This window comes from Diospyros lotus, chromosome 12 (genome assembly GCF_014633365.1).
Source record: "Diospyros lotus cultivar Yz01 chromosome 12, ASM1463336v1, whole genome shotgun sequence".
Lineage (NCBI taxonomy): Eukaryota > Viridiplantae > Streptophyta > Magnoliopsida > Ericales > Ebenaceae > Diospyros > Diospyros lotus.
The window spans coordinates 4,712,965-4,736,233 of record NC_068349.1 but is presented as its reverse complement, the minus strand read 5'-3'; the positions used below and the strand labels follow the sequence as shown (position 1 = coordinate 4,736,233).

Sequence of the window (23,269 nt, the reverse complement as noted above, 5' to 3'; positions counted from 1 at the left end):
GAGGAACTATTTGTTTATTATATATCCAATTTAACTATTGCTTGCTCCACAAAGGGGAAATTAATCTAAGGAGTAATGCTATTTGTACAGGTGGGGTTTATAGGTGAGTTGAATGACCATTTTGCCCCTTCCTCTCCTCTCTCCTCTCCCTTCCCTTCCCTTTCAGCAACTGTCTCTGACTGTCTTTTTCTCGTGGCCGCCGTCTTGCCGATCGCCGTGGAGAGAGGATGCAACGGCGAGGCAACCCCCCTTACAAATAGCATTACTCTTAATCAAGGTACCTTCCTTTCCCTTTAACTTCGATGTTGATACATTTTGGTTGGCTGATTTGGTTGCAAACACTGCAAAATATAAACTGTTATTATAATAACTAGTTATTTTTATCATTCATTAGATCAGGTTGGTTGGCTATTTGATTATACTTTTGTAATAATTTATTATGTATGTTCATATGTTTTGCAAGACTATGATTTTTAATTAATCAAAACATACTGTCTTTCAAGACAAACTGAAACATAGACATGGGAATTGTGCTATAAATTTATAAATTCTTTTCATTAGAAGGGTCTCAACTTGCTATTTCACCCACAAAATAAATTAGAATTACGTGGCTAATAAACATAGATATAAGTGTATGTCACATTAACAAAATTTGATAAAAAAGTAAAAGAAAGACTAAACTATAATAAAAATTAAAAATTTAATAATTATGATAATAAAAATTGAAGTATATTAGCTTGTTAAGAAATAAAAAAAAAAAATAATTATTGATTCAAACTTTTTAGATAACTTTTTAAGTATAGAGGCGATACTATTTTAGGTAACTTTTTTGCCACTACCTCAACTGCATGCTTTTCAAACCTTATCAAAAAATTTAATAAATCTAAATTTCTTTTCTCTTAAGATTAAATTTTTGCGAACTTCAGATTTATTTTTACTCATTTATAATTTCATGTGGTAAAGGTGTATAATTTTGTTGCTCAAAAAGATTTAAGATTATCTCTATTTTTTATTACTTACTAGTTTTGCATAGGATCAAGACTTTTTTGAAACATTTCATGTACTAAAACTTCGAGAAACACAATAAACTCTATCCAAGTCCTATTTATAATTTTGAAAACGTTTGGGGCCATTTCATATTATTGGAAAAAAATAATCGGGCTAGATTAGAGACGGAAAAAATTCCGTCTCTAATTGACTGCCACCTTAGTCTCTATCTCTCTGACGGTCCGCTTATCATCGTCACCCTTTCCGCCCGGTTGTTCGGTGTGCTCGGTGCCGCCGTCGATTTACAAACACAAACTGGGCTGAGCCGCCGACCATTCACAAACTCGAATCGACGGTTCCGTGCCCGGTGCCGCTGTTTCCGTGCAACACGAATCGATTCACAACTTCGATTGCTCGGTGCCGCCTTTTCCGTGCAACACGAATCGTCGATTCAGCTTAAAGGGGTACGATTTCTTTTGTTTTTCTTCTTTTGTCTGTTTCTTGGTCTTATTTCTGGTGATTCTCGTATTGCTTCGTTTTGACTTGAAAGTGTCTGATTCCTGTCCGCAAGCTAATGATTTTGCTTTTATTGTGATAATTTGATTGTGTCGGTATAATCTTTCAGAGTGATGGGAACCTTTTCTTGCTAGGGTTGTTGATTCGTGCCACCCTAATTTTGAGTCTGCCCCCTGTTTTTTTTTTTCCCCTTACATAGGTCATATACTGTCATGACTCATTCAACTTCAAGTTTAGGATCTAGCAGCAGTATAATTAGGGATGAGGAAAATAGTCCCTTGGGGAAATATGTGACTAGAATGGAGAAAATGGGAAAATGAGGGGGTAGTTGGAAGTGGACATGCAACTTTTGTGGTTTTTAAAAATTTGGGACATACGCAATAGTTAGGGCTCACCTATTAAAGATCATTGGAAAGGGATTGGTTTTATGTAAAATAGTGAATCCTGAAACTATGTCTGAAATAAAAAAATAAAAAGAAAAGCTGAAGGAGAAGTTGTAACCAGAATTTCAAATTTACAACCTAAGCAAGTGCTTTTATCAACTAGTAGTGCTTCTTTAGGACCTTCTTTGTCTTTACATGAACCACCAAGTGTTTTAGAATATTTAAAGAAGAGAAAAGCCAATGATTCACCTATTGCTAGAGCTTTTGACATGCAAACTAGAGCACAATTAGATGTTGAGATTGCTAGAATGTTCTATACCAGGGGTTTGCCTTTTAATATTGCAAGGAACCCATATTGTTTGAGTTCTTATTCATTTGTTGTTGTTCATCCATTTGGTGGCTATGTGCTTCCGGGTTATAATAAGTTGAGGACCACATTACTTCAGCAAGAAACCCATATTATTTGATTATTAAGTGATTTTTGAGTTGATATGAATGTATATTACATTAACAAAATTTGATGAAAGATTAAAAGAAAGACTAAAGTATAATAAAAAAAAAAAAAATTAATAATTATGATAATAAAAATTAAGGTATATTAATTTGTTAAGAAATAAAAATTCTTGCTATGAAGAAAAAATAAAAATAAAAAGCTTCACTAGTTCATTGCAACTGTGGTTCCAGAAAAAGATGGAGGCGAGGCCACTTCAGGTAACTCCTCTGCCACCAACTCCACTGCTTGCTTCCCAAATCCTGTCAAGAAATTCAATAAATCTAAGCTTCCCTCCTCGCAGGGCTAGGTCTCCACGAACTTCAGGTTTGTACTCACTCATCTATAGTTCCATTTGACAATGGTATCTAATTTTGCTGCTCGAAAAGATTTAAGACATCTCCATTTTTCTATCACTTACCAGTTCTGCGTAGGACCAAGAAGATAGAAGAGCGAGACTTGTATGGGCTCCCAAAAGAGTACTACGACGATGTACGTAATTTACATATATAATTTGCTTACAAGGTCTTTTTGCTTTGAGTTTTTTGTTTTTTGTATTCTTTGTGATTGTGGTTCTTGTTGTCTATTATTGGGATTACTTGCTTCACCGGGCTTTTGGCTAAAAAGTTCCTTGAATTCTTTGATTGTTGAGATGGTTACCACTCTATAGGTTCTCTCTCATATGATATCCATATTGATGGGATCTTTTCTTGCTCGGCCTCCTAGACCATGGCCCATGGGATGTTATCAGAAATGGTTGAATTGTTTGAGCCATGGGAATTTTCAGTACTTTCTTATACTGGGATTTCATTGTCTTTCCAAATTTTATTTTCTTAGTTTAGTTCCTTTCTTTAAATTTTACTTTAATTTCAAGCTACCAGGTACCTTCTGTTTTAAATTCTTTTACCCTAGATGATGCCTTGTTTTTCCCTTTTTGGTCTTTGATAAGTTTCTTGCAAGGTGATGAATGTCAAAAATGTGTTCAGACCAGGAACCATTAGAAACTGTCAAGAAGAGGCTTGTTGGCCCACTACTTTATCAAGTATAGCATCTGAATGCAAGTTGTGACCTAGAAATGAATTCAAAATTTCATAGAAACTAACCTACCAAGTTTGATGTCTTTTTTGCACACGAGGATAAAATTCTATTGTTATTGAAGTTTTCTTTCAGATTATTAGTAAATTTTTTGAGACTCTTAACACTGGAATTTGGATTTATATGAAGTGACATGGAAGATAAACCATAGGATGAAATAGTTATTTCACATATAAAATTTGAGTTTGGTGTTCAACATCACTCAATCTTGTTAATGGCTATTAGGATATTGCTAACAACCCATTTTTTTTAACTTGGAAGGGACATACAGGTTTCCGTCTCTTATATATCATAATTGCTCCATCATCTTGTCACTTGTATCTCATTATATCTGGTGTTCACTTTCTCCTATTTGTTTTTCACGTTCATTATCCTGTACTTCCTACTTCATCATCATTGCAAGGAGCCAAGGACAAAGTGAACCTTGGTTCATGAAAAGTGAGATAATTCTCTCTAATAGAAGACATTCATTATTATTTGCTGAAACTTAGGGTTAATTTTGGCACGAGAATTCCGGAGTAAGATTTTTGTAATGTATATTTTGAAAGCTGGCACTAATCATTTTAGGTTAGGAATGGCAAGCCCAACAGCGGGAAAAGACAAGGAATTGCATCGAAAGCGTCAAGAGGAAGATGAAGAGGAGGAGAGAAAGGTTGATGAATATCGTGAAATAGTCATGAGGTTGAAAGACTATCCTCAAGAGGAAGTTCAAAAAGCAAGGCAGCTGGTTTCAAGCTTTATTAGATCTGCTGAAGAAGTGGAAGAGGTAATTGTTGGGTAGAATATCAGTTAACCCCTCTGAGTGACCTCATCTCATCTTCCAACCACCATAGCATTTGAGGTGTCTTACTCTCTCAGTTTCTGCGGGCACTAATCTTTTATGGTGGCATTTATATCCTATTGGCTATTAACCAGTTAATTATTTTTCCCCCCATCAAATTTATTTTAGTTGGTTTTCTCTGTCTTTCTTGTTAAATGTTAAAAACTTTGCATTTCAGTAAGGTTACACAGTTGTTTGTTTGCAAGTTCTGGCACCCACATTGATATAGACACCTGTGCAAGGTATATTGAGTTGGTATTAATGGTTCAGCAAGTGTTTGGCTCAAAAAAAGTTGAATGAGATGAGTAATGCTGTGTCACCTCATACCATGATAAATACTCACATATTAACTGAATCAGTCTTTCTCTGAAGGGGGAAAAAAACAATTATTCAAAGAAATCTTCTTGATGTGCTGTAGATACCTTTTTTTATGATTTCTGAAGCTCTTTTTTGTTCACAAGAAAAGTCATTCCTAATTCTTCTGTACAATACATATATACATATTTGGTAAATGCTAATTCTTTTGTATATAAGAGCTCAATCACAAGCCACTGTTGGTTTTGAGTAGCTTAATGTCATCCATCTTTATCCTGAACATATGGAATATCCAGTTATGTTGTCCATTCATGTCATTCTTGCCTCGTGCCCTCTACACAATGGGATCCATAATGCCTGGTCAAACTTCAATGTTCATGATGGTTCTTTCACTTGTCTACAGAAAATTGAAGAAGCTGCTGATAGGGGTGAGCTTACTGCACTTGTTCTGATGGTCATATGGACTCGCCTTGATCTTGCTCGACGTGATGTATGTTACTATTTTACCTGCTTAATATATTTGGCTTATTTAGTTTTTCTCTGTGGTGATTTATGTGCAATACAAATTTACCAAGTTATAGTGACCAATAGGGATTGCTACTTTGCGCCACGTTTTGTAAACATTCAGATGTCATGGTCTGGGCAACCATTGCAAGATATTAATTAAGTTCCATTGGCGAGTGTAGGAATTGTAAATTTGTTAAAAGAATTTGATTTCCCTAAGAAGCCTTAGATGTATTCTTCTGCCTTGATCTGTATTTTTGGTGATGTTTGTGTATTAAAAGTATTTCGTTTCATCATTGTGTGAATTTTCCATCAAGAGCTAAGTACTTCTGAGCCTTGTTTTTGCCACGATGGTGATGATGATGAAAGCTTGTGGCACAATGGATGACTGTATTGTGAACATTATGATTATTAATGGCATGGCATACTCTATTGTAGCTAGTTTTATTTGAATGATTTATCAACCATATTGCAGTTGGGCCATGATGCTAGTTATATCCTTGAGTCTTACGTGAAGCATACTCTTAGGGGTTAGTCTTCACTGATTCAACCCAATTAGCATATGTATTAAATGTGCATGTCTTTCAAGATTAGAACATATTATCATGGCCTCACATCACAAATGCAATTGTTATTAGGTGTGTCTGACTCAATATCTTATATGCTCATGTGGCACTCCATACCCAATCAATATGGGATTGATATTCTCTTTCACCCAATCATCTAATGCCTTTGTCACGCCAACTCTCACTTCTCCTTGGACTAGAGGGGCTCAGTTTGGCCCAAGTCTATTTCAACTTTCATATCTTCAATAAGGCCCACAATAATAGTAGAGGTGATGGGAAAGTAGGACTAGGCTGTTAAGCCACATGCAACAAAATAGCACTTTCCCTGATTCTTTGTGCAAATTAAATAGCCAATCAACACTGTCAATAGATATAACCAATCAAGAGTAAATCACATGCACATGAGACACTGAATTTTACATGGAAAACCCTTCAATGTGAAGGGAAAAACCATGGGCCAAGCTAGCAAATATTCTTCCACTATATAAAATAATGGGATCCTTCTAGCTCAAGCTAGAGATCACCACAAAAGTATCAACAGCAGAAGTTCTTCACCTATGGTGAATTTCTACACCAAAATAGCCAAGAAAAATGCATAGATCTCGCAAGGTGGTGTTACCAAACCAGCCAGCGAATATGGAGCACAGCGATCCACACTTACACCGCGTGAAAAACCCCTTCTTCTTCCTGCTGCATTGCCTTCTTACTGATTTCTGTGTTCAATTTCTGCTCTCTTCACTCTCAGCCGTCTCTCCTCTCTTGATTCTCGTTCTTCCAAGAAAATGGGTCATGGCCCCATTTATATATTGGAAGAGGAAGGGGCAGCTTCTTCAGGAAGCTGCCCGCGCCTGGCCTCCTGAGGAAGCCAACTCAATTTTTGTCTTTTCCTTTTCTTTTTTTTCTTTTATTCTGTGGGTCCCAGCCACATGGGCGGGACGACCCAACAAGGGGAACGACACACCTGGGTCTTGCTTTAATACCAATTTGTCAAGGGCTCAAAATTTTGAGAATAATTACTACTTAGGTGTGATTGACCTATGTGACACTCCATACCCATTCAATGTGGGACGTGATGGTACGCTGCCTCAATGCAGTAAATGTTTGGAGGAATCTAGTGTTGTTGATGGTAATAATCAACTAACTAATCCTCTATCTCACAAATGCAACTAAACAAAACTCATTTTGGCATGTGAAGTCACCACATGTTCAGATTAGTCCAAACACTTCACTTTTCCCCTGGCACTACTGTCCCAGCACCCCTGAATCTATGCCTGGAAACTGCATTAGCTACGACAAAACCAGTGCAACAACAGAATTCAATTGTATGTTGGTGCTGGTGCTTTTGTTCCGTGGACCCACAAGGGTAAAATGTTTTTCTTTCTTTGTTGACGAGTCCCATTGTCAATATTATGTGTTGACGGAGAAAAAGTGAGAGAGCAAGGGGAAGCGCATTGTGTTTATATATAAAGTTGTGGAAAGTATTATGACAAAACATTATACAATTTATATAGATCAGGGTGGGTGAGGTGTGAAAGGCTAATATTCCCAAGCCTGGATGGGTTTTCATTTCTTATTTCCCGTACCTGATTAACTTATTCTCGTACCTGCCCAACAGAGGTGTGAACCCTACCTTTCTGGTTTCATGTAATAGCATGTCCTTTTTGTATGGATGGCTTATAATTTGCATATTCTGATGGTTTTCCTCTGCTTGATTTGGATGAATTCAAACTCCTGGGATCATAATCCAAAATGAAGAAGTGAAATGACACACAAACTATTTTGCTTCATTACTTCTCATTTATCTATGCTGTTGCTACAATAATAAGTAGATGAAACAGTAATAGTGATGGATGCTAGCTAGCTCTCTCTCTCTTGCTCAGCTATATATTTATTTTACTTTTTCAGGATGAGAAGGATGCTGTTAGAAGTCTCGATCTCTTATACAGGCGGGTTGAGGTATACACTTCTCCCCGTTATGATGCTGAGGCAATTGTTTCTAGAATGGTCTACCCGCTGACTTGGCCCATCCACTGACTTGGCCCTGCATTTTGGCACTTATTTATTCATGTACCTTTGGTCATGGTAATACAGAGTTTTATTTCTTTTTTTTTTTTTTTTTTTTTGGGGGGGGGGGGGGGGGTGGTTGTTGGAGGACAATGTTAGTTAAGCTCAAAAAATGACCTGTTTCAAATTAGCACATCAATTTATCGTCCTTACGTGTGCCTGAGATCCATAATCTGTCTCTTAAGGTTTTACATTTGGAATTAGAAATGTGAAGAAAAGAAAAGGAAAATGATAAGAATAGAAATAAAGAAAATGAAACTCAGTTTATTTAGTTTTTGCTTGATGTAGAAGAAGCAAAGATCGTGTGTAGATATATATAAAAATCCATTTTGCAGCATGGTTAATGTTTATTTTCCTTTCCGGAAAATTTCAGTTCAAAAAATAGAATGAGGTCCATTACTTTCCTGAGAGGTTTGAGATCCTTGTGAAAATATTTCTTTTTCTGAATTACCTTTTTTGACCTCAAATTTGACCTTCTTGTCTCTCAAATTCCAAAAGATTACTGTCCATAACAAATCCCAGCCTAGATCTTCTCGTATGACATGATTAGCCTCTCTTCCTAATTTAGGTCTCTAGCTTCTTTATGTCTTATTTTATTGTAAATCCTAATTTTATATAACAATGTAGACTGAGATTTTGAAACGGGAAGCTACTCCTGCTCTGAGACTTCTCAACGATCTTTTGAATTTGCCCGATGGATCTGACGGTGAAGGGTGGCTGAAGGAATGCAAAAAACGAATGATTGACACCTTTCCGCGGGAGGATCCATTCAGTATTCTTGTCCCTGAAGGATTTGACATTGATAAGGTATACCACAAATCGCCAATTATATTGTTTTGGCAAATTTTAATTGAATAATATTGATGGTCAACCATGAATAATTGTTAGATCACTTGGTGCCCAAATTCGAGGTCTGACATAGTGGCATGCAAATTTCCATGGTAGATCTGTCCCTTCTTTTCTCTTAGGAAAGGGTCTGTCGCCAGGTTTATCAAGTTATCTATCACGCAGATGGTTTTGGGCTTTGATATCTCTACTGAATTGCCTGATATTTGCTAGTTTAGGAAGAAAATTTTCTGGGTTCTTTAGTTCAGAGTGGGCTGCCCATGGAGAAAAGGAAAGTATTCGTTTCTTTTCTTTTCTTTTTTTTTTTTTTTTAGGGGGGGGGGGGGAGGGGGGGGGGGGGGGATGTTGGTTAAATCTTGCGGAACTCTTTGTATAACAAGCCATCTTTAAGATGCCATAACGTTTTAATTTCGCTCACACGAAATGGATGGCTAATTTTTCTTCCCCATCAGCATGAAGGCCCACTTAGACCACCGCTGGAGGATGATAATGTTCTTTTGAGGGTAGATTTTGTCAGGGAGGTTGACGCATTGCTGCGAGAAGTTCGTTTTGAAGAAAGCGAGGAACAAGATGCACGAGCTCTTGATCCTGAATCTGTTGCTGGTATGCTGAAGCAACAGGAAAGGCAGCGAACTATTCGCCTAGTAGAGGTTCTCTTGGATCTAGCTGTTAACTTGAAATGGTAGTTGTACTCTTCTTTTGAACCCCATTTCTGGGATATTCTTATGTAGAGAACAACCTAATTTTATGTTGTAATGTGTTGACGATTGAAAATGCATGGAAGTATCATAATTACACATCCTAATTTTATGTTGTAATGTGTTCACAATCTAATTTTATGTGGTCATAATTACATTTAATAGTCCAACACCTAACCTAAGGGAAGTCTACTCATATCCTAGGCCATCCAAACATTTTCAAATGGAAGTTGGAACAAAAACGCCATGAGAATTCCAATCCGATGGCCATGAAACAGCACCCCAAAAAGTTGTTTCATTGTGCAGGCAGTTGCTTGTCTTTCATGGACCTACGTCCATCAAGCTCATACCTTAAAATGTGGGTGGGCGGAAGGCTGCAACTTTCTTAAATCACTATATTTTTAACTAAACCTGGATTCCTGGATATACACATGCCTTTAAACTATATGAAAACAAACAATCACATCTAAAACAAATCAGATCATCTTACAATGTCTATTTACCTCACAACATTTGAGTACCCATTTTGGTGCTAAAATCAGAACCATAGTTACTCTACAATACCGTTTTCTGAACCCTCATCAGAACCATATTTACTCTCCCTTTGAGACACTCTCTTTGTTGGAACAAGGGGACTGTTCTCTTCCTCATCTATTGCTGCTGGCCTCTGAAACTCCCCATCTTTGAAGACTGGGTGCACATAAGCATCCTGGAGATAGGCTTTCAGGTTTAAGTTCGGTTCTGTAGCCCGTTCTAACGTATCCTTCACCATTGCATCCTGTGTTCAAAGGCTCCGAATAAAGATCATTCTTACACAATAGTAGCACTGTTGCTCGATAATGTGAACTTATTTATCATAAGAAGAAAGAATATCAACAATACTCCAAAGAATTTTTGAATAGTTTGCATCCAAAAATTTCAAAACAGGCATGTTCGAGTGTATTTTTTTTACACCTGTAATGCACCTCAAGACCTATGAACTTTTCTCTACCTTGCAGTACACTGAGTGTACATAAATGTTGATTGCAAACAATTTAAATACAATGAAATCACTAGCCCAAATTTCCAAAAATTATTCCACATTCCACACTACAAGTTTGATGTCAGATACAAAAACGAGAACAAATAGGCATTCCCTAATAGGCTAACTTGGTAATATTAGGAGAAGAAATATACCAAGTCTTTATCCCCCAGTTATGTGTAACCCGCTGCATTTCATTATTTATAGGTTGTTTATTATTTTTAGAATGTCATGTTTGGGGGGAAGGTGGGTTGTAGCCTTTGCATTGCCCCCATAATCCCAGTTTAATTAGCTTTATCTTTTAACAAAATTCTCAGGAATTGTTTCTTCTCCCAGTGAAGCTAGACACTTAAGGTGTGTTTGATTACATTACCTAAAATTTAATTATAGGTAAATTGGCTAGAAAATAAAAACCATCCCACCCCCTTGGAAAATGAATTCCATGGAAAGAATCTTTAAATATTTGTACCATACACATTTTTCTATAATAAATATGTGCAATCAAACACACTCTTAATGTTGATATATCTGTAAATTGAAAACATCGTCCGCCAATTCTCATAAGGGTGCTTGAATCTCTTGACACACATATGATCATTTCTTTGGAAGGATAAGATAAATCATGCTTACTCAAGCTGTCTAATGTCAATGAAAAGTTCAACAAAAAAAGCTCTACATGCAAGTGTTTGCACTCACCTGTATCGGAAATATTTTGAATACTGACTCAAACCGTCCCTTGCAAAATAAATGGAACCAAATGGTCAAGATAGGAAGTGCAATGAGGAAGGGAGTTAAGTGTTCAGCTTTTTTTGTGCTCATCAATCCCATTAACAGAAGCTGGGATATTATCAAGCCGATAATTATACGCCGATGAACATCTGGCCAGAATGATGCCGCACTCTCATACTTTTGGTCGTAGACATTAATGATCTTGCAACAAGAAAAAGTTTTACAATTCAGATTATTTATCGAAAACATAAAATTAAGAATATAGCAAGACATCAGTAACGTGCCACTAGAAAGTCCTCTAGATCCTTAGCATCCAAACTAAAGAGGATTGAGCAACATCGTGAAATCGTAATCCTGCAGTTGATTTTACGTTCTTTTTTTCGCTCGTGTGACAAACAGTGCACCAGCACTCTTCTCTGAAGTTAGGGCTTCTTTTTACTTCTGCTTACTCAAATGGCTACCAACTGTAAGTCTGTAACCACTGTATCGCTTAACATTCATATATCTCTTATTAACTGGAAGGCCTCAACTAGTTGGTCATTCACAAGTATTGCTTACATTTTAAGACGATTGAAATTCCTTTAATTTTCAGAATAAATATTCTAACTAATGTGGCATCTAGATCATGGGGGCTCCATGTATTCTTTTGCAGATTTGTACCGGTTTATGCAATGCGCTTGTTTTTCACATACTAGCAAATAATTTGTATCACTTGTACCATATACATGTTCTGCTGGAGATGTATTGTAATAAATCATTAAATCAGGCCTGGTCCCAACCCTATAAATAGACTTAACCTTCCCCTCCTTTGTGGTCGAACTGAATAGTAACCACAAAGAGAGAACCAGAGCTTGTTTCATTTTGAGGAACTGATAAAGGTGAAGCCTCTCATGTCTTTTATTATTCTGTATTTTCCGCATCTCCATTTCCATATTATATGAATGCATACTCTTACTCTGAAGTCCTAAATCATGACAATCAAAGACTCTTGCAACATACCTGATGGCGGAAAACCATGAAGGCAAAGGCAAAGAAAACAATGACGAAAGGAAGGAGAATTGGGGTGACCACCGAATACACAAGTCCCAGCAAGAAATAAAGCTGTATGCGAGGTTCATAGGTAGCAAAGTCCAAGGAACCAGGATCCGTTGCCTGCTCTCTATCTTTTTCTGTCTTAACTAAGAACGTATTCTTTAGGTGGAACATAACCAAAGGAACCAATCTAACAATCTCTGCAGCTATGCCGGCCCATCCATCAACCATTATGTAAGTAATAAAGAAAGTGGCTTTCATTGGAATTGACACGCCAACAGTTTTTGGGATCCTACAAGGAGAGAATAATGCAAAATATTATGATACTCTTACAATATGAAAAATTGCTAACTACAAATGAATAATATGAAGATTAAATATATTAAATCTAGAAACTTTACACCCCAAAGCTAAGATAAGTTGGAAAATCATACCAAAAAAAGAAAAAGATAAGTCAGGAAATCAAATTGTAAAGTAATATATGGCTCTGAGATGCATGTTGATGCACAGCTGAAAATTTCTATGATTGGCTTGTATATATCATAATGTAAATAACTAACACAATGCAAGAAAGCGGAGGATTGAAAACCATAAAAGTATTCATGAAATTGTTAGCCTGAAATATATTCCTAACCTTGGGGTCACTCCTACTTGAAATAGAAAATAATATGGGACGTTCAGAAATTATTGATGATTATTTTTATACAATAATCATATGTATTTATGACACAATTTAATTCCCTTCAGCAAGTTGCTCATATAAAAATTGAGCTCTAGGCGTTCTCAGTAGCTAAAATAATCAACGGTATCCACTAGCATTTGAATCATCTTAATTTAGACATCAACATTCCTATCCTCCCCACCCCCCCAAAAGTAATGAAATTCAAGCCTTATAAAAGCAAACAAGGATCATACTCGGTTGCAGATTGGTTTAAGAAGGTTTTAAGCTGCTGTAATGCTGTTCCAGTAATAATGCTTCCAAGAAAGACATTAACAAGCAAGAATAAATGATACTTTGCTGCTGATCGTCTATCCAAAGATGACAGAGCAGTGAATCCCTCTATTTTGGACATAGTCATGAGGATTGTTGGAAGAAGGATAAGGAATATCTTTAATGCAATTCCTGGAAGAAAACCCTGAACGAAAGACTTGATCACATCCCTGTTAAGAGAAATTTCCAACATTTAGATACTTATTTCATCCAAACTCATCTCCTTGAAAGAAAAACTCTAAAAGCCAAAGGAACAGAGATAAAAGAAACATCCAAAACAAAACTCCATAATGCTGGATATCTTTCAACTCATTTGCTAATTGAGTTTAAAAGGAGTTAAAGAAAAGTGTCCCCAATGCACAAGGTTCTTCACTTTGCAAGGGTTGACAGGATTGTATTTCTTGCAGCCTACCCTTTGTTTTTTGCAAAGAACCTGTTTCCATAACTCGTGACCATGACCTTTTGGTCATAAAGAAGCAACTTTACAATTGCCACCAAGGCTCTCCCTCAGGATACTTTGACTCCAAAAAGTAGTTTCATTAAACATTAGTATATATTGTTAACCATTTCATATATATTTTTGTTTTATTAAATTTTCAATTTGTCAGAAGTAGGAGTATGGCCTCAAAAATATTGCTTCTTCATCTTCACTTTTTTTACTTATTGTCTTTTAGTTGTTAATTGGAAAAACCAAATAGAACAGCACTTATTAGCATGCAGGCTGGTTTCCAATCACTCATCAGCATTAACTAATCCAACATAACATCAAGCTTCCATTTTTTGTTACTATTAAAACTTCAACGCTGGGATAATGTCAAACAGTGGAAATGGCCATGGAATAAATTTAACTTGGCATTTCAAGAGCTTCCTTTGAAATTATGTGATAATGATAGGGGCTAAGCACCATAAAAATTAACTAGGTAAAGCAGTAAAGTGACTTACGTTTCTATTACTGACTTCAAGAAAGGAAAAACCTTCTCAATGCCCTCAATATTGGCCAAAGATTGAACAAATGCTATAGGAATCATGAAAAAGAATGTTAGAAAAAATAGAGTAACAGCCATGAGCAATCTTCGGACACTGAGTTCAACATATGGTATCGCAAGATTATCCCAATAAACATCACGTGGTTCAGGAGCCCATTCAGTCAACCAAATAGTTGGGTTACTCGTTTGCTGAGTTTGAGCACAGATAACTGCTCCCCATCGTGATTTGAACGAAACAAATGCTGCTGGAATTATGGCATTAGGATCACTTATGACCTTTTCTCTTTCTACAGCTTCCTACACAAAAATAGATAAAGAAATAAATAATTTTTCATTGGAATCCGGAACATTACTCGAACATTCTAGCACGCTGGGATTGTGCAAAAGAAAAAGTTCAGAAGATAATCATGTCCCAGCAACAGCGTGACCATTCCAGCACAAGGCCTGGCTTTAAGCGATTTTCTTGAAAGCAACAAAGAAAAGAATGTATGTGACATAACTAGCCAGTTTGTAAAATGATTAACTATCAAAGGCAACAAAGAAAAGAAAAGAAAAGTTGGAATATGACATATTGTGTAATAACTTGAAATATGATCCAGACATAGACATCTCAATAGATGGTGAGTCATTATCACCCTAAAATTCATCACTTACATCCCTGTCCAAAATCATCTTTCTTACAAACCCAGGTACAGGCAAGGCAAATAATGGACACAAGATATAGATAGCAAGGGGGAAAAGGAGATATATTCAAAAACTGTCCCTTTGAATTGAAAAGGTTGCAAGGTCAAGACAATGGCCATTTTTAACACAGAAGGACAAGAAATAACATTTGACAGAAGTTAAAAGGTCCCCATGAGCTTATCAAACCCACAAGCCACCAGCAGTTCATTAGAGAAGTCCATTTCCAGTGTATCTGATGATATGGAATATAAAGTGCAGGAGGGGTGGGTTAGATATAGGCCAAGAAAGTAGACCCTTCTTCACAAGCTACAAGTCACATTAAAAAACAGAAACAGGAAAAAGAAATTCTTCTTAGAGAGCTAGAAATTGAATTGCTTTTAAATCATCAAGTTATACAAATAATTTACAGATTATTATGCTCATTCAGTATAATTCACCCAGAAATCAATCAAACTCAAGATAGAATGTTGAGGTCAACTGCTTAACCACCCAAGCTTTAGCAAATATCTAGTCAGATTAATTTTGATGACAAATTGTTAACTGATACATGGTAGGTTTCAAATACCTAGTAGAAATTGTTACTCTTGTCAACTTTTATGCACCAAGTTAGATTTTCCTTGCCTTTTTGAAAAGAATACTAAATTCTAAAGGAAATACAAAAGATAAAAGGCCACTTTAGCTATTTAACCAGCTGACCAAGATTGCCAATTAGCTCAGGATTTCCTAATAAGTAAACATACAAACAAGCATGATCAAATAAAAAACTAAACTTGAGTTTCATGAAGAGGTAACAAAGCCATGCTTGACTAAACGGGTATTTTTTCCAAATGAGAAAGTACATAATATTGTTACCTTTATTTATAAGGCATAACTGCCATTAATATGATTGTGATGACCACAAGCAACCAACATCTAGGTCAGATCCACATAACTTGCCCATCCATAAACTCATTATACCTTTGCAAAAACTCTAGTAACATAGAGCTCATTACCTAGCGAAACAGTTTAGTCTTGTTTTAGTGGAAAGTTGTAATGGCTTATATCTTAGATGAACTCCCACTGAACTCTCTTGGCTAAATTATGTGATTCCAACCCATCTAATGCATATACTTGTATTAACTTTATGCTTTTCAAATCTAATAGAGTGTACAATCAAACTAATTTTATCAAAGATGTTTGTTATAATCACAATTTGATGACATAAATTTCTTTGGTTCAATCCTTTTTAGCCTATCAAAAGATTTAAAATCTGAGTTAGTCTCTCCTTCCCCATCTACTCTCAAATTTGCACACCTATATTCGCACTTTACCATAGAAGTGCATTATAGATCTTACAAAAAATTGATAAAGTTTTCATGCATATTGTAAGAGCTTACAAATCTCTAGACCAATGCATACATTGTGATGTCTAAACTTGACAATAGGTAATACCTGACAATGTGCTATTTGCTTGATCAGATATAAGTAAAAAGTAGTAAGACCCTATGAAAGGGAGCCAACCAAGACACAACCTTATTGTTATGGGGTACATGACTAAATATCTGGAGCTTTACCCTGCAAAAAAGGTTGTTTCACTTTTAAACCTGTGACTCACAAATATGAGAGAAGCAACCATAGCACCATCCAAGGCCAGCCCTCGTATGTTAATAGGATGGGTTAATGGAGAACGTTAGAATACGTCATAGTGAAATCATTTTGAGTGTTGATACAACGAGAGAAACCGACTTAACCCATAATCCAAAACTCAACTTTAATGTGTTAGTCTACACTAATACACAAGGGCCTTGCCTTGCATGTACCCATAGATAATCTAATATATGATGTTAAATTGATAAAAACAAAATGTTGAGACAAATACAATTTGTAAGTCAAAACTTACTTCTTCGCTCAACCTTCCAATTTCAGCTGTGTAATGGTCAATTGCATCCACAGTTTCACCATAAAGGCCCCAAAAACCTGTCTATAGAACATTATAGCAGGTTATCAATTTTATATATAAGCAATATCCATTAGAAAAGGTAAAAATAACTAGCTAAAGAAAGAATCTAAATCGAAGAAAATCAAAATTGAAGATTATATGGAGAAAACTACCTTGGTAATTGGCTTTTTAGTAGGTTCCCTTTCATATTTGGTTTGGTAATAAACAAGCCAATTCTGCATACTCTTCTTTGTTGCCACCAATTTTGCAAGCTTATTTGCATTGTATACAATCTACATGCTCGTAATCACAAGAATTGGTGACACTATGAACTCGAAGCTAATATTCATAACAAAACTTCCAAAATATTTATAAAGTTTAATCTGGCTGCAATGTGTACCTCAAAATCCAAATGCACAAACTAGAAATTAAAGTGAACTTTGAAGCTATACTTAATTCTCTAGCTTAAAAATAAAGCAATAAGAGAAGTTGCTATTTTACCCACAATGTGGGAGAAAGGTGCAGTTAATTGAAATAGGAATAAACCTGATGTGAAAGATAATGATCAGGGTGATTTACACAAAAGAAATGCTCAACGTGCTCACTAACTGATTCATCTGGATCAGGAGGAACATTTCTCACAAGGACCTGCAGAGTAAATTGGAAATAATAAAATAAAGCTACCGAAAACTGAAGACACGTCAAGTTAGTATAAAATGTGGACAAAATATTTTTTTTACGAAGAGTGGATAAAATATATATCACTCCAGATATAACAGCGGGAAGCATAGATTTGCAACCATCATCAATTCATTGCTACAGTCAACTTACATTTAATGGTCACTGAAATAAAACAAAAGAAACTAATGAGACTTACATTTTCTTATGTTCTGCAAACTAAACGGCAGCATGCCACAAAATTGATTGAGACATTACATATGCAACATTTGATGAATTCAACTTATACTGGCATGTCTTAAAAGCCTATAACAAAACCTGAACACCAGTAATATATACAACTGTTTGTCTCTATCACAGATGAACAATCACGACAAATTAATATGCATAGAGTCCAATGTTACAACATATTTATGATAAATAATGTGTTCCATTGTCAATAAATGTTAGCTAGGAGATCGAACAACCATTGAAACTAGATCAAACAAGGTTCAAGTTACATGATCAACATGCTACACTTGTCACTCTACAGGATAGAGTGGTTGTTCAACATCCATAATACTCAAAATCCATGAACTTATGTTTTCCCACTGAAGAGAATCTAGAGCAATGACAATGATAGAACTCAAACCCTATACACAACATCTCAAGCCTTTATCCTACCACACGGGGTTGGCTACATGAATTTAGGTTGACTGTCACTAGAACTCAAATGCTCAAACCAAAAATCAGCCCTTTCTTTTCATTTAAGAGATAAATCATAAAAAAATAGCAGTGCTCTCAAATTTTTAACCCATTGGAATTGGCAAGAGAATAGAAGCAGGACTTTGTTGGCATTCCTACCGACTCTTGCACAGTAAGAAATAAGATTTAGATCAGACAAGGAAATATTTTGTTTTTAACAAACTAAAGTCATAGGAAATAAGGAGTAATATTAGATCAGTACCTTATGATTCTTGCTTTAATCTATTGTGAAATGCTAGTTGCTAGTGCGGTCAAAACATAATTTTATAATGTCAAATATTGATCCTTTGTACTTGCAGCCACGTTAGTGCAGGAAATAATATGAACCTGTTTTTAATTACAGTTGGCTGCCAAATAGACCATGGATCCCTTTTTATATAAAGAAAAACAAAATGACAAAACTAATATCTACAAGGACAAGATTATAAAACAAACAATAGTACATAACTGTATTGAAACTTTCAACAAACTTACAGTGAATTGATCAGGACGACGTTGTTCAGAAGCAAGAAAATGCAATCTCAAATTAGCTATGTACTTGTATTCCTTGTAAAGCGCATAGCATGTCCAAAATGAGAAGACATAGGCCATTGTCAGATGTGCCCAAAATCTGAAGGGAAATAACAAGAAGAGTGTCATGAAATGTAATTTAAAGGACCACATTAGAAAGTTTCCATACACGAGGTAGAAAATAAAATGGCAGGCCAGTGGACAAGGCACACGATGTTTCCATATTTTGTGTCTTATTGTAATAAATTTTGATAATTCGGAATCTCAAAACCTTGTACATTCAAACATTCACAGATGCTCCAGAAGCTAACTCAAGGTACATTGCACCACAACGGAAAATTATATCATAGTTATTTGATGGCTGGCTTCCAGTAATAATTATACATTTCACTGTGAACAGGTAGGCCAAGATTATCTAAAACTAAAGCCACAATAAGAAGCAAACAAGATTCTTAATGAATGATAGTTGACTAGTGTTCTAAAACGGCACTAGTTGGGGCCAGACGGGAGCCTAGCGCCTAGAGCGCCTAGGAAAAATATATATTTTTTTATTTTAATTTTTTGATATTATTTAAGATGAACGAGCAACAGCAACAGCAAGATGATGCTTGCTGCTTGCTGCAAGCAGCAAGGAGGAAGATGGCTTGCTGCAAGAAGCAAGGACGAAGATGGCGCAGCAAGCAGCAAGGAGCAAGGCGACAAGTCCAGGCCGCGCGCGACCCAGGCGGCTAGGCGCCGATCGGGCCCCATTAATCGGGCCGGCGCCTAGGGGGGCCGATTTGGCCTTAATCGCGGCGGCCGAGGTCCGCCTAGCGCTTAGGCGGCCACCTTTTAGAACACTACTTCATCGAAAGAAAACATACTCAACATCTGATCACACTTTGCATTTAAAAGCATAGCCTTTTGACAAGGATGATATAACCTGGTGCAAATTATGAAAAGCATGTGACCCTCTGTGAGTTCAAACTCCACACCTACCCTTCTTACGGTCAGACTAAGTGCAATATGAATATGATCTGTTAGAGTTGAGCATATTTTTTCCATGCTAATTTTGCCCAAAAATATTTGATCTACAGGAAGGTTATTGCGTATCTTGTAAAAATCACACTGAAGTGTGTTTTTCACGAAAACTGCAGGGAGCAAAATCTAATTCAATATATATTTTCATTATCTTTTCACGTATAATGATTTGATAGACCTCAAATACAAGAAAAGACATACAAAAACATAGAAAATGCACAAAAGAACATTTCTCACCTTTTAGATCCAGCTGGCACATTGGATATTGAGAGTTTGTCAATATCACTGAATGTTAAATCTTTAACTTTAACATTCATTTTTTCTAATGTTTCCCCAGTCCAGTTTACAGGCAGCAGCACCACAAAAGCAAGTGCAGCTATTGGGACAAAAATTTTCAGGCTGCACAAAGTCCAGATAAGACAATCATTAACATTTAATTTAAAACTAAGAGAAGTTAGAGGATTGGTTAAACATACTAAGCCTTTCAGCCTTCTGAAAGTGAAAGTGCCTATTAATTCCAAAAGCACAACAATTAAAATATATAAGAAAATGAACTATTAAGGAATGCTATATACAGAGAAAAATTTGGAATATGAGATTAGTAGAAAAGAAGTTACAGCATAATATGATCCATCACACAATTATAAACAGAAAAATAGACTAAAAACTCACCCAAGAAGATAAATTCGAATATATACAACAGAGTCAAGTCCTGCATGATCTATGAGCTCGGGTTCTGGCATTCTTAATGCTGCAGGCATCCAATTCAAGAACCTTATGTATGTTTTGAAGTCCAAGTTGATGAACTTTGATACAAGAGCTTTGGAATGTGTTGGACTGCCTCTTATGCCCTTCAGATACCACTTTGGGAAGTAAACTCTATCATTGAATGGTTGAAGGCGCAATATTGCAAAGGCCACAAGGAAGATAATTGCAGAAATAATGTTAACAGTAGCTGAAACAATGATATCTTGAACACTAGCCATGCTTTCTCCTAAAAGTTATCGACTCCCTGAAATTCGAGTAGCATAGAGTGAGATATCTTTCAGTGCACGAACGGGTATGAAATGTTATCCAAGTGAGTTGCAATATAAAATAATATAACATGATGGAAAGTTAGTTATTACACTACATCTATGTGTTCCGCTCCTAAAACACTTTCTACATGTCACCTTCTTGATGATAATGACTCTGAAGCAACGAAGCTTATGATTTACAATTTGCAAGTTAATAGGAATGATATGCCCACTTCAGAGTCTCAATCAATTTAAATCTACAGTTAAAACTATAAAATTCCCTCAGGCAATCATGTTTGTTCCTGGCAACTCCCTGTAGCATATTGCAATGCTGAGGGGTTGTCTACCAAATCTAACACTCAGGACAAATTAAAGCTGGAGTTGGACCAATGCTGGTTTAACTCCAAAACTTTGTATAAGCTATCAACCTAACAATATGTTAGTTTTATCATTAATTCATCACTCGAAAGTAGCATAGCACAAGGATGTTTATTAGAAAGAATGAAAACTGCAAGACTAGCAAAGAATGAAAACTGCAAGACTTACCAATCTTGTTGCTAGAATTTGGGAGGAAATAGAAGGATCAAAACCTCGCAGGAGAGTTTAACAAAGATGTATTTGTAACCAATTCATTGAAATAGTCGTCAACTACGTACATAATAGATCGTATTCTACTTTCTCTTTCTTCATAGTCCTATAGCAGAGCAAATTCATCATAACTCAAGGCCTTAGTCTGACATCGTTCAAAATAAATCTCTTCCTAAATCAAAAATCTGATTCAGCTCTTTAATTAATTAAAGTTGATTATAGTAAATTATGTAGACATGTATTCATAGGTGTGTGTGTGTGTATCAGTCTCAGAGAAAGGTTACAAACATTTCAAACCCTGCGTTATTTTCTTTTGCGTTCGTGGAATTCAAAACTCACCACACCTAAACCAAGCGAAATAGTTTTGCGAAGGAAAGTTGAGATGGGGAGAGTTTGGCGGAAGCCTGAACGAGGACAGATAGCTCAAGAAGTCAGAGCTTTCTCGTCTTTATCTTCGCTTTCCTGCTCTGTGTCTGGAAACAAACGAAGCGACGAAAAAGAGCAAGAACCTCGCAATGTTGCCTGTTGCGGATTCAATCAAATCCAAATATTCAGGATATATTCAATCTTGGAACCGCGGATGTCGTCAAGGAAAAGACTGCGATTGATTGATTGATCCATAGATTCAGACGAGTCTGAAGAGAATGTGAAATTAGGGTTTCGTTTGCGATTTTCTAAATTTGGATTTAGATCAGAGTTTTGGAAATGAGAACTTCAGCAACCACATGCAGCGAAGAGGGGGCGGCAACAAGCGCGGAACCGTCTCTCGACGATCAACGGGTGTCACCCTGTTGGTTCATAACGTTAACTTATAAAGAGACAAAAAAATTCAAACTCTTCTATTCCTAAATTGCCCTTGCAAACTCTCTCTCTCTCTCTCTCTCTCTATATATATATATATATATATTCTACGTGATTGGACGATAATTATGGAAAACTATTCTGGCAATTAACTGGGTTGCACTGTAAATGACCATAAACCTCGTAAGATTTATAATTAGAAAGGTAACCTTTAATGGTTAAATTTTAATAAATATATCATATTTTTAGAGAATGTTGAACACGATATTATTAGTTAATAAAATATGATATATTTATCATTAATTAATAAAATTATTTTAAATTTAAAATAATATACTTTACTTTGAAAATAATAATATACATTATTGAAACTTAACTATTGAGCTTAAAAAATGGCTACCAATACCATGATGCAATATGTGCACTTTGTTTTTTAAATTTTAAATAATCTTATTTATTAATAATAAATTTGTGGACAAATAACAAAAAAAAAACTCAAAGCATTTCATGAATTTGTAAATTTATCTAAACGTTTTAATTTTGGTAATTATATTCCAATTAACTCAATTTTATCCAATTTTATTCAATACTTGAAATTAATTTATAAGATTTATGTCATTGTCAAGGTAACAAATCACATATCATAATATATATATATATTGTCAACGTTCAGAATCAATCGATAATGATTCGTAGGCCCGCTATAATATCCTAGCATTTTGAGAATAATAATAATTAATTTTATATTTAAAATATTTTTTTAACATCAATTAGAAATTATAATTGAGAAAACTAATGGATTTAGAGTTAGTAAACTAAGTTGAAAAATGAAACGTTAAGTAAATGGGCTTAGAGTTAGTAGGCTAAGTTGAAAAAAAATAAATATTAAGTAAATGAGCTTAGAATTAGTGGTCTAAGTTGAAAAAAAAAAATTAAGTAAATAGGTTTAGAATTAGTAGGCTAAATTGAAAAAGAAAAAGGCTAAGTAAATAGACTTATAGTTAATGGGTTAAGTTGAGAAAATAAATGTTAAGTAAATGGGCTTAGAGTTAGTAGGCTAAAAAAGTGGGGTTAAATTTATGGACTAAATGAAAGAATAGTCTATTCAAAATAAGATTTAGTTGAAAATAATTAAAGTAAAAAATAATTAAAGATAGTTGGTGAAATAATGGAGAAATGTGGAGACAAAGTAGAGTGTGAACAAATAATCAAAGATAATGGGTCAATTAATGGAGAAAAATGAGAGACAAAATATGGTGTGAACAAA

At 35.5% G+C, this 23,269-nt stretch overlaps 2 protein-coding genes across 2 annotated transcripts; one reads left to right on the top strand and one right to left on the bottom strand.

Annotated features, from left to right (window-relative positions):
* The first annotated feature begins 1,093 nt into the window (after window positions 1-1,093).
* LOC127787424 (protein PALE CRESS, chloroplastic) lies at window positions 1,094-9,404 on the top strand. Its single transcript, XM_052315468.1, is given in 9 exon segments — window positions 1,094-1,451; window positions 2,571-2,703; window positions 2,801-2,868; window positions 4,044-4,068; window positions 4,071-4,237; window positions 5,010-5,096; window positions 7,582-7,632; window positions 8,368-8,547; window positions 9,039-9,404. Coding segments are annotated over 8 exon segments (939 nt in total). The 5' UTR covers window positions 1,094-1,451; window positions 2,571-2,576; the 3' UTR covers window positions 9,273-9,404.
* Window positions 9,405-9,666: 262 nt separating this feature from the next.
* LOC127787060 (CSC1-like protein At4g02900) lies at window positions 9,667-20,583 on the bottom strand. Its single transcript, XM_052314911.1, has 11 exons — window positions 20,270-20,583; window positions 19,835-19,996; window positions 18,542-18,677; window positions 17,192-17,293; window positions 16,819-16,938; window positions 16,607-16,687; window positions 14,000-14,340; window positions 12,982-13,227; window positions 12,034-12,358; window positions 11,002-11,235; window positions 9,667-10,062 (listed from the first exon to the last, which is right to left on the bottom strand). Exons 1-11 carry the CDS (start codon window positions 20,581-20,583, stop codon window positions 9,835-9,837), a joined length of 2,289 nt encoding a protein of 762 aa, XP_052170871.1. The 3' UTR covers window positions 9,667-9,834.
* Between the last annotated feature and the right edge of the window lie 2,686 nt (window positions 20,584-23,269).

What these genes read in the sequence shown, in the direction of transcription:
- LOC127787060 (XM_052314911.1), bottom strand. Translation starts at nt 20,583, where the DNA reads ATGGCTAGTGTTCAAGATATCATTGTTTCAGCTACTGTTAACATTATT. An exon ending in TTAAACCAATCTGCAACCGA is followed by an intron (nt 12,359 to 12,981) that starts GTATGATCCTTG and finishes CTCTCCTTGTAG; the next exon opens with GATCCCAAAAACTGTTGGCG. An exon ending in TCAAAATATTTCCGATACAG is followed by an intron (nt 10,063 to 11,001) that starts GTGAGTGCAAAC and finishes CTTTGAACACAG; the next exon opens with GATGCAATGGTGAAGGATAC.